The sequence below is a fragment of the Nuphar pumila genome, chromosome 15 (assembly GCF_984573655.1).
Source record: "Nuphar pumila chromosome 15, dmNupPumi1.hap1.1, whole genome shotgun sequence".
NCBI classification, from domain to species: domain Eukaryota; kingdom Viridiplantae; phylum Streptophyta; class Magnoliopsida; order Nymphaeales; family Nymphaeaceae; genus Nuphar; species Nuphar pumila.
In genome coordinates, this window is record NC_143263.1 from 84,361,657 (window position 1) to 84,378,241 (window position 16,585).

The 16,585-nt window shown below is 34.7% G+C and overlaps 1 protein-coding gene across 1 annotated transcript in view; it reads right to left on the reverse strand.

Annotated features, from left to right (window-relative positions):
* Positions 1 to 2,228: 2,228 nt before the first annotated feature.
* Positions 2,229 to 16,585, reverse strand: part of LOC149815827 (Nucleotidylyl transferase superfamily protein) — a 54,933-nt gene continuing 40,576 nt past the window's right edge. The window contains exons 10-12 of the mRNA XM_089989345.1: positions 3,134 to 3,202; positions 2,854 to 2,964; positions 2,229 to 2,543 (exon numbers count right to left, since the gene is read on the reverse strand). Of these exons, the coding sequence (XP_089845471.1) occupies positions 2,493 to 2,543; positions 2,854 to 2,964; positions 3,134 to 3,202 (231 nt within the window). The 3' untranslated portion in view covers positions 2,229 to 2,492. The remainder of the gene's footprint in view (positions 2,544 to 2,853; positions 2,965 to 3,133; positions 3,203 to 16,585) is intronic.

The window sequence follows — 16,585 nt, forward strand, 5'->3', positions numbered from 1 at the left end:
ATAAACATGTGGGAAAAGCAGAAACAAAATAGGCTATTGAAATAGGTTATTTCACATGAAATCAAATTACAAAAACCAAATGGAATAGGCTATTAAAAATGCAAGAATAACTTGAAAATCATGCAACTATTCCTCAGTTATCTTTATAATACAAGATAAACAACCAAATTTGAGGATAGAGCCATACCAAATTAAGAAAAAAAAAGCAAGAAAGAAAACTCACATGAGAATGAATTAAACAAAAAAATAAAATAAGTTATTGAACATGCAAGATAACTTGATAACCATGTAATTATTTTACAATTAATTGACTCATGCCAATTAGGAGTGTCAATGAGTTGGGTTTACCCAAACCAGACTTGTACCAAACCCTATACGATCCGAGTATGGTGATAAATAAGAAGACTTGATTAAGACCTGAGTCCGAACTCGAAGGTCTGATTAATACATGGAGTCGGGTATAGTTTGCAAAAATTTATATCAGACTCGAGCCTGACTCGAGTTCCGATTAAGACCTATAAATTTTTAATGTAAAAATGATTAAAAAAAAAATATTATTTTATTGAGTATGCCCCAAGTATGGTTAATATCGTTCTTATTGGGTCTGAGTATGGTTTCTCTGATGATGAGTTCGATTAGACTTGGGTCCAAACGTGATACCATACCCGAAAATTGGGACCAAGTCTGGTATCATTTGGGTCTAAACCAAACCTAACTCGCTGACACCCCTAATACCAATGTTTAAAAAAATTTGATTCATGCCATTGTTTCAAAGAATAACTAATTCAATGATTACAAAGAGCGAAACATGTACTTACCAGAATATCTCATCGTCGATGATGTGTCAAACGCTCAAAAGGTCGTCAATGATATACCATCACAGACAAAGATAAAGCAATGACACTGAAGGTTCACCAAAAAATATTATTGAAAGAAACAGTTTGGAGACCACAAAATCCTTAATTTTATGTATAAATAACCCTCAAATGTAAAATAATCATTTTGAACATGTGAAGCATCGAATTTAATGTGCGTACGGAGCTTTGCAAGGATGATGAGATTCAAAATAAAGTCATGAAAATATTTGTGAATCTCATATCAAAAATGAGAATGTTCAAAATGTTCACAAATGAGGTTAGCAGTTTCGCACATACAGAGGTTGCTCATGAATCATCAAGCGAGCAATTATGTGAGGACATTTGCATGCAAAGGTCAAAACATTCACATGTGAAGGTCAAAACATTCACATCTTAATTATATTAGTTTTGCATTAAGAAGAGTTTTGCATATAGCACTTGAGAACGTGAGACTTTTACGAATATTCGGCTTTTGCGAATGTACGTTCAAAACTTATGTAATTTTAATTAAAAGGGATTTGCAAGGTATCCTCATGAAGGTCGTAAAATCCGCAAATGTAACAAATTTGTCATGCTCAAATCAAACAACATGCGAAAGGACATTCGCAATACATATTTGCGAATGTACGTCAAAAGTATTTAGTTAAAAGAGGTTTGCACAGTATCTACATGAAGGTCATGAAGTTTACAAATATGAAACACAAACCTTTGAAGCTCAAATAAAAAATGTGTGAACATTTAGAAAGATGATTTGCAAAGATCTTGCAATATTTGCAAACGTAAGTCAAGAGCTTTCAGTTAAAAAAGGTTTGCACAACGTGTGCATAAATGTTAGGACTACCACAAATGTATGGGACGAACCTGCCTACCAAGTTAAAACTTTTCAATTAAAAAAGGTTCACGTAGAGGTTACAAACCTAAGAAGATGCATGCATTTGATACATGAATCTCTTTTAGTGGGATGAAAATTAGTCTGGTTTGAAAATTTGTTTATGCGAATATCATTAGGTCCACAAAATGTTCATGTAAATCAACTATTTATTAAGAAGTTGCGAGCTTCGAACAACGTACCTATATATTATATATCACGCAAGCATCAATAGGTTTGCTTGTGCAAAGAGTAAAAATGTCCTAAAAAGTCTATAATTGGATATTATAGATATAGAGGAGGATTTCGGCAAATTGTGAAGCATTTTCAAAATATCAACATTTTATAAGGACAGTACGATCATTTCTGATAAATAAATTCCCGCCAACAAAATAACAAATAAAAAGTTGACCAACTTGAACGAACTTGTTTTATATACTACATAATCATAACCTAGATTTGGAGGCCAACTGAAGTCGATATTGCCACATTCGCCAAAAGAATGGTCAAAGAACCCATTGTTGAATAACATATAATGTTTACAGTCTCGGTAGTTTAACATGATCAGGCTAACTGTTTATTCTTCTACAAGCTCATCAGGACTGCCTACAAAATTGCGTCTTTTAATTAATTTTCTTCTTAATGTATAAATCAAATTACAGGAGACTTTGTTCAATACGAGAATTCAATTTGAATAACCCTCGAAAAGAAAATATTATGCGATGATGGTCTCAGATTATAAAATTATTACCTCCAGGATCCCAAGGTCATGCAAACATGTTAGGGAGGGGTCTGACTGCCATGAATGCATCGACCATCTGCAAATAAAATTAAAAAGTCAGCCTCTTATACATGTCAATCAAAAATAGCTTACAGAAACCAAAAAGAATAATAATGAACACAACTTCTAGCCTGCGGCAGATGAGACGTTACAATAAAATCAGCTGGACAACATAGGAGCCATAGGGGTCACACATGCAAATCGCATCCCCGTTTTGAACCACGGCATAAGAGAGAGGGAGAAAGAGAGAGTTTATAAGGCCCTTATACTTTTCAGACACAAGCAACTTGAACACGAACATAAACCTTAGCATACCAGGAAAGAAGAGAAGTTAATTATTCGCTCACCTCATCTGAGACAGTTGACCGTGCTTTTTGGTGTCTTTCAACCAGCTCGGACAAAACCTCAATGAGACGTTTCTTGACCTCACCAGTTAGCATCCTTCCAGCTTGATATTCCTGCAACAATGGGAGGAAAAGATACATGAAAGCAACAAAACATTCAAATCCCATATAAACTAATACTCAGTACAGCCCAAGCAAAAGGTTCAAATCAACTGAATAATATAAGGCAAAACAGGATGAAATAAAGACTATTCAATCAAGCATCTCTTCTAGATGATCTGACCTTTCTTATGTGTTCTAGCTCAGCATCATCATCTAGGAAAAATCCCAGGTACTTGATTGATATATCTACCTGTGCAACAGCCAGAAGCCTTGATATTAATGGAAGTTGCTAAAATACATTATAAATTCTCACAATGGTCATTATCAAACAAAGTTCCTACAGAAAGTGCAGACAAACCAACATGCTCCCCAATGTGAAGATTATTGCATCCCAAAATAGATAATTCATACAGCTAAAATATAAGCTGAATCATATATGATGACCTGTACACACCGTACACATACAAACATGATCGTACAAAGACCTAGATACCCTACAGCATGAATGATTATCAAAAACTCACTGGCAACAAGAGGAACACCCCTAAGATTTTCCACTAGACATCACCTTAACAAATTTTATATCCCCAGAGTACATCTTTATGTAAGAATCACATGTAGAGGAAACCAAGGAATAGAATAACATAGAACAGTCATTTGAAAGGCTTTGCTCATGTATATTCAGTAAAACAGTATGTACTTTAAAAGAACAAAATAGATTCAGTATACAGCACACAGGGAATGTCCACTTCAGATTCAAAAGATTCAAAAATGCACTCCCTTCTTGAATTATTTGTTTTATAGACTGTATATTTCTATAAAACAATTAACAGTGCCACTAAATTCCTATTTAAACTCACATAGAAGGGTAAGATTTTTCTCATCTTACTCCAAAGATGCATGGAGGATTGCTGGCATCCTTCATTATTAGGCAATGTTCAATTCTATGTAGTCAAAAGCGCTAGGCGGTGCCTAGTCGCTAGACCCCTAAAAATACTAGTTAAAAAATTAAAAAATACAAAATATACACAAAAATATGTTTAATTCTTTTGGTAATAAGATGTTTTCATCAGACAAGTACACAATTACACATGCTTTCAAAAAATATATATAACCAGAATATATATATTCAATTATTCATAACATTCAGTATAATCAACAAAATATGATTTCAGACTTTCATAGAAAAATTGAATGCAACGCACACACATATTTTATTCATAGTATAATCAGAATATATATATAGAAAAAGTGGTAGTTGCCTACCACTTTTTGAGCCAACCGCCAGCCTACTACCAGTGTATAGGTGTTTTCGGGTTTTTTTCGCAAATCTGACCCTGCAGATGTGTTCGGCATGGTCAATTTGCTAGAAAATGACAACTGGATCATGTTTTTTTGATAAAAAAAATGATTTTTAAGCCTTGAATTTTTTTTAAATTGTAGACCATTGATTTTTTAATCTTATAAAAAACTACTTGTGTGTCGGAATCTAACAATCCAAGAGTCTATTCCTTCAAAATCAAGCATGTAGATCACATCTATATGGTGAAATTTTTAGAAAAAAATAGAAAATTTTCTTCCAAAGCCCAGTAGGCTGGCGGTAGGCTAGAAATGTGGTAGGCACCTACCACCTACTATATATATATATATATATATATATATATAAATGATTATAATTGCCCTTGCACCTAGGTGAGGGCAACTTAATCGCTGAATAGGCATCCTATTCGATGCCTAATTAGCAAAATTGGTACATTTTAAGGTACCCACCTAGGAACTGCAAAGCCTAGGCTATTTATGTCTCCGCTGACTAGGCGGACTAGTCGGCGCTTTTGATTACATAGGTTCAATTTCAAATGGTGTGCTCATTGGATCTATTTAGATCCAAATTCCACCATCTTCAAAATCATCATGTGTAGAGAAGAAACTTGCTCCACAAGAAAAAAATATTAGGAGATTTTTCAGGATGTGCCGATGGACTTTCTTCAGTAGCTCTTACCTTGCGGAATCTATTGGCTAGTCGTCAGGAAATCACAAAGGGGAAGTCTAGCTAGTAGATGCTTTTATCAAAACCCCACATTCAAGGCACATAATCATAACCAAATGCTCATTTCCAAGGAAAATTTTTCAAATATTGCAGCTGCAGGCATGCCTGGTCATGTGGTAGTCCAATCGCCACCTTGGGGTATTCTCTACACTGCATGTATCATCAGTTCTGGGTCAACATTTGTGGATCTAGGTAGGACAGAGATTAACTGCCCAAGGGAAGTTTTCTAAAATTGTTGCTGCCAACATGTCTGGTCATGTGGTGGTGCAATCGGTGCAGATTGTCTCTCCACTTCATGTGTCAATGGATGGTCAACTGTGAGGTTGATATTTTTGGATTGAGACAGGACTGATATCCATCTGCATTGGAGATCTGATAGTCTTTTACAGGATCCCATTATGTTAGGGGGGCTTTTAAGGGATTTTTACACATGGTCAGTTATAACACCCCGTCGGACTCAAAGGGGTTTGCGATGAACCATAAGAGGCCATGAATGACAACCCTGGGAAAGGATCAGGAGCCATTGATGGCAGTTATGGGAGAAGGATGTCACTTTGGGATCATAGGAACTGCCAGCTCTATTGCAACAGGTGTTAAAAGATTGTAATGTTTATATATATATATATATATATATATATATATATATATATATATATATATATATATATATATATATTAGGTGTTTGTAATAGGTAATACTCTTTAAGGGTATTTTGATCATTTGACCTTGTAATAAGATCAGGCCACTAGGGGCAGAACTGCCCTATTATGTCTTTATTTTTTGTATTTTTGTATTTCTGTTTTTTCTTCTTTTTTGTATTTTTTATTTTGTTGGTATTGTCAAGGGAACGGCTTGAGATCTAGCTGTTGGGAGCTCATTTCTAGCTGTTGGGAGCTCCCCAACAGCTAGTTTTTTATGTATAAATATAGGGCTATGGCCCCCTTGTAAGCTATGCATTTTGTGTGCATTCTTTACATAATAAGGTCATTATTTTTGTGTGTTCACTTGGCCCCCCTTGTAAGCTAAGTGATGACATGACTAAAACCGTTGCCGAATACGACAAAAGATAGAAAGAATGGAGAATGGGTCATTCCAACATTAATGGCTCGTTAATAGTGTGGATATTAAAAAGTGTTATAGCTTAGCAAATTTTGAATTTGCTAGCGATGCTTGAAAATATCTCCAATATATGTACTCTTTGAAGGACATTGCTCATGTTTGTAATCTCTGAAATAAAATTAAAACTATGACCCAAGGAGATATGAGTATAAGAGAATATTACAATGTTTTATCTTTTCTTTGGGATGAGTTAGCCCTCTTAGAGCCTAAATGGCATTATCCTATGGACATAGAGCTCCGTGAAAAAACAAATCAAAATGAAGTATTTTTATCAATTTGTTAATGGCTTTAAACCCGAATTTAAGGGTACTAAGTCTGCTATGCTTCATACAGGAGGTATTTTTTTCATAGTTGAAACTCTAGAAGAATTAACTATAGAGAAAAATAAGTTAAAAAAAAAGAAGTTAAAAAGGCCCACCTCCTCCAAAGATGAGGAGTCTGTGCTTGCTATGTCTAAGCCCAAAAATTATACATGGAGCTACAAGTCTCCTCATTTTAGAAGAATCACCAACGATTATGAACCTAAGAAGAAGATCATTTGCCACTTTTGACAAAACACATCAAGCCTTTTTGCCCAAAGAGAAGAAAAGAAAATAGAAGAGAAGGTAGCTATCGTGGAACCATCTTTTGAAAAAAGTGGTGAAGATGAAAGCTTTAAAAGTGTTGGGTCCATGTCACTTACTCAACTAATGGAGACACTTTAACCACTAATCAAGAATCAATCTTTTTCTCTTTTCGGTGTGGCCGTTTTCACAGGTGTTGATCCCGATAAGACTTCTTGGATTCTTGATTCCGGTGCATCCTTCTATATGACTTTTAATGAATCCATATTATCTGAATGTTATACTAACTCTAATATTGTCACCTAGGTACGGGTACGGGTACGGGTACAGGTACGGAGGGTATAACAGGGCAATTCCAAAAAATATGGGTATGGGGGCACGACTATATATATATATATATTAAATATCACATAAACACAAAATAAACTGAATATAATCTAAATATATATGTTATATCTCAAATATATATTATATACTGAAAATAAAAATTATAAAATGAAAATATAATTGTAAATTATAAATTAAATACAAACTTGTACGGAGGGTAAAATAGTGTGCCTGAGTGTTGACGCATGTGACACGGGGATAAGCGTGTTGATAGGGGTACGAAGGGGAAAATGGAGTGTACAGGTACCATAGCTCTAACAACTTCTATGTTTCAACCATCGATGAACCTCTTTAAAAATCAAAGGCTTTGAAACCTTAAAAGAGTTTTCCAAAAATTCTCAACTTTTATATACCAAATATTAGAGTACCAAAATTAAATTTAAATCTCCTATCTATTTCCTAAATAATAGATGGTGGATGTGTTAAGATAGTGTATCTAATATATATATATATATATATATATATATATATAGTCTATGTAATTGTATGTAAAATGAAATACCCATCAGGGATATTTCAATCATTTCTTATTGTAATAGTGGTGAGCCCATTAGGGGCTGACTTTGTATTTTTCTTTTTCAGATTTTTATTTTCTTTTTTGTATAGCATGTGATGTGACTAATTGGGGCAGCTTCAACTAGCTGATGGGCTGCTTCCAACGGTCATAAATATGACCGTTGAGGGGCTAACCCAACAGCTAGTTGGGCTGCCCCCACTCTCTCTCGTTGTTATAAATAGGGGTTCTCTCCTTGTATTCAACAATGTTTTTCTAAGCATTTCAGCAATATACAAGTCTTATATTTTTAGTTGTGTTATTTGCCTATTAGTGGCTTATGTGTATGTGCTTGACCCATAAGTGATCCATTGTGATTTTGTATTGTGTTCTTGTAAGCCCATAAGAGGTACCCTTATTCTTGTTCTTGTTTCATTACATGGTATCAAAGCCTTAATGCTCTTGGGTTGTGATTTATTCTTAAAGGCAAAGAAGAGGATTGAAAGATTGGTGAAGCATCGGTTTGTGGAATCGTTGCATTGGGAAACGCATCATGCCTTTTCAACAAATTTCTTGCTATCTTCTCCACTTTCTTTTCTCCTCTAGCTCTCTCTCTCTCCCCCTTGTTTGTCGTAAAAAATGGAGGACGAAAGAGAAGTTGTTGTCTCCGTTCTCGTGAGACTTAAAGATTCTAACTATGCGATGTGGGCATCCATAGTAAAGAATAAAATATAAGAAAAAGGTCTATGGGGGTTTGGTTGATGGCACCAAAAGAAAGCCTAAACTTATGCTTACCCAGATGAAAATTGGAAAGGAAGTGGCTCTCCAAGGACAAGATATGTCTAAGGTTGTTACCGAATATAAGAAAAGTGAAAAGAATGGAAGACATGCCACTCCAAGATCATTGGGTGGCTAATCAATAGTGTTGACATCAAAAAATGTTCAAGGTTAGCAAAATTTGATTTTGCTAGTGATGCATGAAAATATCTTAAAGGTATGTATAGTCTAAAGGACATAGCTCATATATGTAATGTGCAAAATAAGGTAAGAACCATCACTCAAGGAGAGATGAGCATTAGAGAATATTATAATGCCCTATCTCTTCTTTGGGATGATTTGGTTTTTTAGAGCTTAAGTGACATTGTTCTTGAAATGTAGAACTCTTTGAAAAACAAATTAGAACGGAACATTTCTACCAATTTATAAATGGGCTTAGGCCCGAATTTGAAGGAACTAAATAGGCCCTTTTTCATAAAGGAGTACCTACCATAGTGGAAACGCTTGAAGAATTGACTATGGAAAAAAATAGGTTAAAGAAAACTCATAGTAAATAATAAGAATATGTGCTTGCTATGTCAAGGCCCAAAAACCACACAAGGGCCTATAAGCCCCCTCTCACTTTAGAAAAAGTAATGAGAATGGAAGAAATTCCAATGATTATGGAAGGAGCCCAAATGATAGAAGAGGTGACCATGAATACAATAAGAGTGGCAAATTAATATGTTATTTTTGCTATGAATCAGGTCATATCAAATACTTTTGCCCTAAAAGGAGGAGAGAAAATCAAAGAGATGAAAAGAATGTGGCTTTTGTGAGACCAACTATTGAAAGAAGTGGTGCAAATGATAACTCTAAAAGCATGGGCTCATTGTCTTTGGCACAACTCATAGAGGCACTATAACCAATGCTCAAGAATCAAGTTTTTCTCTCGGGCGCAACCATATCCACATGTATTGATCCTGGTAAGACTTCTTGGATTCTTGATTCTGGCGCTTATTTTCATATGACCCCAAATGATTCCACACTATCTGAATGCCATATTAACTCAAATGATTTTTATGTTTCAACCAGGGTTACCGGAAGCGCCTAGCTAAAAGGGGAAGCGCGAAACGTCGCGCTTCCGACGCGTGGGGGGAAGTGTCCCCCTTTTTTGGGAAGCGCGCTTCCCTTTAATGGGGGGATGCGCTTCCCTTTAATGGGAAGCGCGCTTCCCATCACGCTTCCCCCACGCTTCCCCCTCGCTTCTCCTGTTTTTTCAATTTTTTTGTATTTTTTATTTTTTACTTTTATTTTTTTCGCTTCCCCCACGCTTCCGAGATGCTTCCTAGGTCGCTTCCGAGACGCTTCCTAGGTCGCTTCCGAGACGCTTCCCGAATCGGTCCTAAGTGGTCCCACGCTTCCCCGCTTCCTAAAATTTTGAAAGTGCCTCGCTTCCCGCTCCCGCTTCCCGCTCCCACTTCCTCAACTGGCAACCATGGTTTCAACCGCAGATGGAACTTCTTTAAAAATAAAAAAATTTAGAATTTTGCAAAAACGTCAAACCTTTTATATACCCAATGTTAGAATAGTGCCAAAATTAGATTTAAACCTCTTATATGTTTCCCAAATTGTGGATCATGGGTGCAAAATATCTTTTTCATCTAATGATTGTTTGATACAAGATTTCCAGTTCGGGAAGCCGATTGGGCGAGGCCATAGAAGAGATCTCCATGTTATGGAAAATCTTGAGTTATCAAAACATGCTTTTGTAATTTTGTGAAAAAAAATATAGAAAATTGGCACAAGAGACTAGGACGTCCTAGTGTGTCAAAAATATATTTGTTTTTATTTTCGTAAAATTATAAAGAAACGGATTTAGTTTGTGAAATTGCATTCTTGGTAAAATGAAATCTTTACCTTTTAGACCTAGTCATTTTATGTCAAAAAAAACATTTGAGTTAGTGCATTTAGATATATGGGGACCGGCTCCGGTTATATCAAAAGGAGGAGTATCATATTATGTTATTTTTGTGGATGACTATAGTAGACACTCGTGGATATATTTTCTTAAACATAAATCCAAAGTATTTGATTGTTTTCAAAAATTTCATTGTTATGCAAAAGCTCAATTTAAAGCCAATATTAAAATCTTTAGATATGATTTCGAAGGAGAAATTGTATCAAAAGATTTCAAAAACTATCTTGATTTACATAAGATTATTTACCTAGGATCTTGTCCTTATACCTCTCAACAAAATAAGCTAGCCGAAAGAAAGCATGGACATATTGTTGAGACTACCGGAACACTTTTTATATCAAGAAATGTTCCAAAAAATTTTTGGGCCGAAAACACCTTACGGCGGTCTATTTGATAAATAGAATGCCTTCAATAACTATCGAAAACATTTCTCCCATTGAAAAAATTATTTAAAACATCTCCGGATTATAATAGATTAAGAGTTTTTTGTTGTAATAGCTTTGTTCTTACCAACAAAAATGATAAACTTTTCGCTAAAGTTATCCCTAAAAAAGAATATAGATGTTATGAAATTAAAAGGGACAAGCTATATGTCTCAAGAAATGTCATTTTTCTTGAAAACAAAACTAGATTTGATAAAGATAAATTCCAAGAGCATTGTAATTATTCTTTTCTTTTTTATTTTGTCAATGAGCATGATAAAGTAGTGAATTGTGATGACCTTAGTTGTCAAAGGTGGTGCCTAGGCGCAGCCTCACCGCCTAAGCAATCCGGTTTGGGCGGTGGGACCCTATATTACCGCCTAGGCTGCGACTGCCTAGCCCTTTTTAGAGCCTAGGCTTTTTTTTAAAGTTTTTTTTAAGACATCATTTGTTTTCTTCTACGAGGAGGAGAAGAAGAAGAGACATGTTATTTGTGTATTGTTTATATTATGTCTATTGTTTAGAAGAAATTATTCGTCTATTGCTTGTATTATGTCTATTGATGAGAAGAAGACATTATTTGTCTATTGCTTGTATTATGTCTATTGTTAATTTTTTGTATACATGATTTTATTTTTTATGTATTATTCATTCACATTGTTAGTTGTATGGTTTGTTTATTCAATTGTTAATTTATTCCTAATTTATTTGAGTAGGTTAAGGTTATGTAATATAATTGCTTTACAGTATTCAACAATATATTATTTTTCTATTGCTTATTGTTGATTGATTTTATATTATACATGTTTCTTAGTATGTTTTTTATATTTTTTATTTTTTTTATTTGGGGTATCGCCTAGAGCCTATGACAACTAAGGTGGTGACATTCATGATGTGCAGGAGAGTGACAATGAGGACACTCATGATGCACATGGGAATAAAAATGAAGGTTTTGATAATATAGACCAATCTCATAATGAAATTCAAATCTATACTCGACGTACCGAAAACCATCCTCCATGTGCTTTAGAAAGATATTCTCAATAGATTCCCCTAGTATTAGAAGAGTAAGAAAAATGATGTGGATGTTTTGGATTGCGTTCAAACAGATCCAATCCAGTCTTTAAAAATATTATGTAAAAAGTGTTTATATTAAGAGTATTCTGGTAAAATACCAAACCCTAATGATTCATATTAAATACTAATGAAACAGAGGCAGCCACATACAGAAAAAATCGTAGACTACTCTATTCCAATGTTGGCTTCTTCTTCCCCTACTCACACTTTGCTGCAGGATTTCAAAAGGCATATTTTAAAGATTTCTTACATGGTATCAGAGTTGTTGGTTCTTCATCCAGGTAAACCTTGATCAGATCCGATATCTCTTCTAATCCTCGTCTTCTCAATCTCCCTCTTTAGATCTTTCTAAAAAAGATCCATCTGTTTAGACCTTTTTTTATCAGAAGCCTGTGTTTCCTCCTTTCTTCCATACTCCTTGTTCTTTTTTTGATCTTTCTGAAAAAGATCCTCATTTTTTTTATCTTCCTGTTTGATCTCTCTCTTATTCCTCTTGATTTCTTTCTTCTTTCATATTTCTCTTCAAATCCTTCTTGAAAAGATCCCCCTTCTTAGATCTTTCTCACCCAGTGTCCATGTTTCCTTCCTTTTCTTATATTAAAAAAAAAACCTTGATCTTTTTCAAAACCAAACAAAGTATCAAGAAATAGGCAGACCTGATAAAAAAATCACTCAGATGTGATCTTGATAATCACGTCCCCTCTCAGATCTTTGGCATAGCTCAGGTGTTCATATTTTGATTGTCAGCCTAAGACTCACCTGGTTCAGTTGAAAAAAAAAACTTCTATTTTTTTATTATTATTGCACCCAGTTCCTTCAAATGGCTCAAATTCCTCCTCCTCCTCCTCCTCCTCCTTTTCCCATGAATCCTTCCCTCCTTTCTTAGCTTGTTCCAGAAAAACTAACTTCTTCAAACTATCTCGTTTGGAAACATCAAATTACTCCTTTCATTGTAATATCTCGCATTTTTTCAGGATTTTTAAAAGGTAAAAACATAATTTTTAAATTATATTATATTTAAATTAATAAAATCATGAGAAAATAATTAATTTAGAGGTGATGTTAGCAGGGTCGAGGAGTAGCCCAAAGCCCACTGACGAGCTATTTGAGTTATAAATTTGAGAAATTTTCAGTTCTTAACCTTTAAATTCGAGCAAAATTCAAGTTAAATTCAGCCGAAATTTGAAAGCGAAATTCAGGTATGACCACCGTTATATCCGCCTCGAAATGTACATCACGTAGGCAACCTGTTTTTCCGAAATTGAATTACGGTTGGCCCGAAAAATGCATTTTTCTAAAATGACCGACCTCTATTTTGGAACTTTTTCTGGAGTGGATCCAACTGGATCCGCTTCACTTGATTCCCGGTCCAGGATCCATATTAACTAGGATCTGGCCTTATTTGGATTCATGTGGATTTGGATCTCGGATCCAAACCTAGATCCGAAATCCATCCATGGCAATTTTAAAACTAAGTTGAATTTAAAGTTTTACAAAAATAACTTCTAAATTAAGGTAAGGATTAGGTAGAGTTCTACCTGGCCCATAGAGTCTTCAAGAGGGGGCGTCACCCCTTTGGAATATTCTCTTAGAATATTAATTAAAATTTAATAAAATAAAATATGGTAAATATCTAGAAGATAAAGAGATAAGGGGAGTAGAGTTCTACATATGAGAGCACTCTAGAGGGGACGTCACTTCCCTTATAGACTTATATAATATAAAAAGAAAAAGTAAGAGCCTTTCTCTAGAACTCGAGTTCTAGAGAGAGAAAGAGAGGTAGAGAGAGTGAGATAGAGAAAGAGAAAGAGAAAAAAGAAGAAGCAAAAATCATGTGGAGAGAGAAGAAAGAAAAGAAAGAGAAAGAAAAGAAGGAAAATATTTTTTCAAGCATTCATCGATTTTCTAGTCTTTTTCTCATCTACGATTCAAGGTACGAGTTTCTCTGTTAATTCGCTAGGGAAAGGGAATCATATAATTCGATTTAAGCACGAGTTTAGTGGGGGAAAAGGAAAAATCTGATTTAAATATATATATATATATATATAGGGATTGAGTTGTAGATTGTCGATTTCCCTTGTGTATTTAAATCTGAAAATAAACTTGTCGAGTTTGAAAATCATGCATCTGAATATATTTTTCCTGTTTCAGGCTTGTCGAGTTTGAAAAGCATGCATCTGAATATATTTTTCCTGTTTCAGATTTGTCGAGTTTGAAAAGCATGCATCTGAATATATTTTTCATGCTTCTGGCTTATCGAGTTTGAAAAACATGCATCTGAATATATTTTTCCTGTTTTAGACTTGTCGAGTTTGAAAAACATGCATCTGAACATATTTTTCCTGTTTCAGATTTGTCGAGTTTGAAAAGCATGCATTTGAATATATTTTTCTTGCTTCAGGCTTGTCGAGTTTGACAAGCATGTATCTGAATATATTTTTCCTGTTTCAGACTTGTCGAGTCACATACACATGCATCTAGATACATGTTGCGATTCAGATCTGTCAAGTTTCATAACCATACATCTAAAGATATTTTTGCGATTTAGATTTGTCGATCATATGTATATGTATATATATATATATTTTGGTTCCATCGATCATATGAGCATGCATCTGAAAGAGTTATACATGTACTGTTGATTATTGACTTTTCTGGATCATGCTTCAAAAAAATCTGCATGTAGTTCAGACCTAATGAATTAAATATTCATGCATCGGAAATCATGTATATGATTCAGATTTTGTCAAGTTGGTACTCATGCATCATAATATTTATGTGTTTCAAATTATCGAGTTTCGTACTGATGTATATGTACATGCTGTCACATGATTTCTTTTTGGTCTGGCCGACCCATGTACATGAGTTTGACAGCCAGCATGCAGATTGAATGTTTATTTTTTGGTCTGGCTGACTCATGTACATGACCGGGATCATGTACATGGATCAGCCAGCATGTTGTATAAGTATTTGTAAAGGTCTGGCCGACCCATATACATGATTATGATCATGTACATGGATCAGCCAGCATATTGTACATGTTTGTATAGGTCCGGCTGACCCATGACATGATTATGATCATGCACATGGATCGTCCAGCAAGTTGATTACATATTTATCTTTGGTCTGGCCGACCCATGTACATGGATCAGCTAGCATGCTGGTACATAGTTATTTTTGGTCTGGCCGACCCATGTACATGATTTTGATCATGTACATGGATCAACCAGCATGTTGTCAACATGTATTTTTCAGCCTGGCCAACCCATGTACATGATTTTGCTCGTATACATGGATCAACCCCCGCTATTGGCTTGATAATTAGACCAGCTATAATATATTTATTGTTGAGTGGTTGATTCATGTACATGAATTTGATCATGCACATGAATCTGATCCGTGGATTGCATAATTATTGTTATGGTCGATATATGTACATAATTATGAGTATGTACATGAATCAGACCAGCGGTAAATGGTTTTGTGATGGTAGATACACGTACATGAAGATGGTCATGTACCTGATTATGATTGGAATATGTATTTTTTGAGTTGATACATAAATCTAATCCTAAATTGATCAGTTTGCAATTGTGCATATCATACGCATGAATCTGAAAATAATTTAATGCTTGCATGACTGTGATCATATGCATGGATTTGATCATAAATGGTGTGGTTTGTGAGCATCGCATTCGCATGCGTATGTACTTGGCTTAATGTGCATTCATATTGTATTTTGAATATGCATTGTGAACATGTTTGAAAATTGTTGCATGTTTACTGAAATGTTGCAAATTGAATAAATCACTTTTGAGATATGTTGGTGGTCATATGTGAACCACTGCGGGCCGTGTAGGCCAGAATGTGTTGCTCCAAATGTTGTTGATTTTATTTATGCATTACAAAATTTATTTCCGAAAATTATTGATTTTTCAAATTTAATTACATTGTTAAATTGTGAAGGACCGGGCCCGAAATTGTTTTTGCATGTTGATTTGCAAAACGGTTCTTCTATAAAGAACTTTAAATTTGTTTTGAAATGGTAAAAAAAGACCAAATAGTGTAATTAATCTCTTCTTTGATGTCCCTTCCACGGTGTGGGAATCTTAGATAACAGTCATGGGGGACCACGAGGATACTAAAACTTTGTGTAGGATTGTGATCCTGAACCCGATATGGTGATTCACCTCCCGGTTACGGTTTTAAGAAGATTCATCTATTTTGCCTCGGAGTGGTGGTGTTGACTCAGCTGTAGTTATTGGTATACCAAGAAAGTGGTGTCAATAGTTGAGGATTTTCATTAATGTTTCGGCATTAGCTGAGGATTACTGATATCGATCGAAGAACAAGTGTGGAACCCAGTAATAAAATACAAATTGTGTATTAAGCTACAACTAGAAACCTAACTTGAACTTCGGGAATTGTTCATGTTTTGAGTATCCGCGGGTTTAAGGAAAAGTGAAAATTAAACTTATGTGCATTTAATAGGGACATGCATGCAAAAACAACTCTAATAAATAACTTAATAAGTTATTCATGCATGCATATTTTGCTGTTCAGCATTAATTCATGCATTTATGCATATTTGGCTTTGCATAATATTTGGTTTTGCATGATATTTGGTTGAATGCTTGAATAGTAAGATATTTATGTCTTTTTTGTATTTTATTATTTCTGTTTTTTTCTTCTTTTTGTATTTTGTATTTTGTCAGTATTGTCAAGGCCATTTTTGTCCTTGATAATATGACCATTGGGGGAACCCCACCGGCTAGAAATCTAGTTGT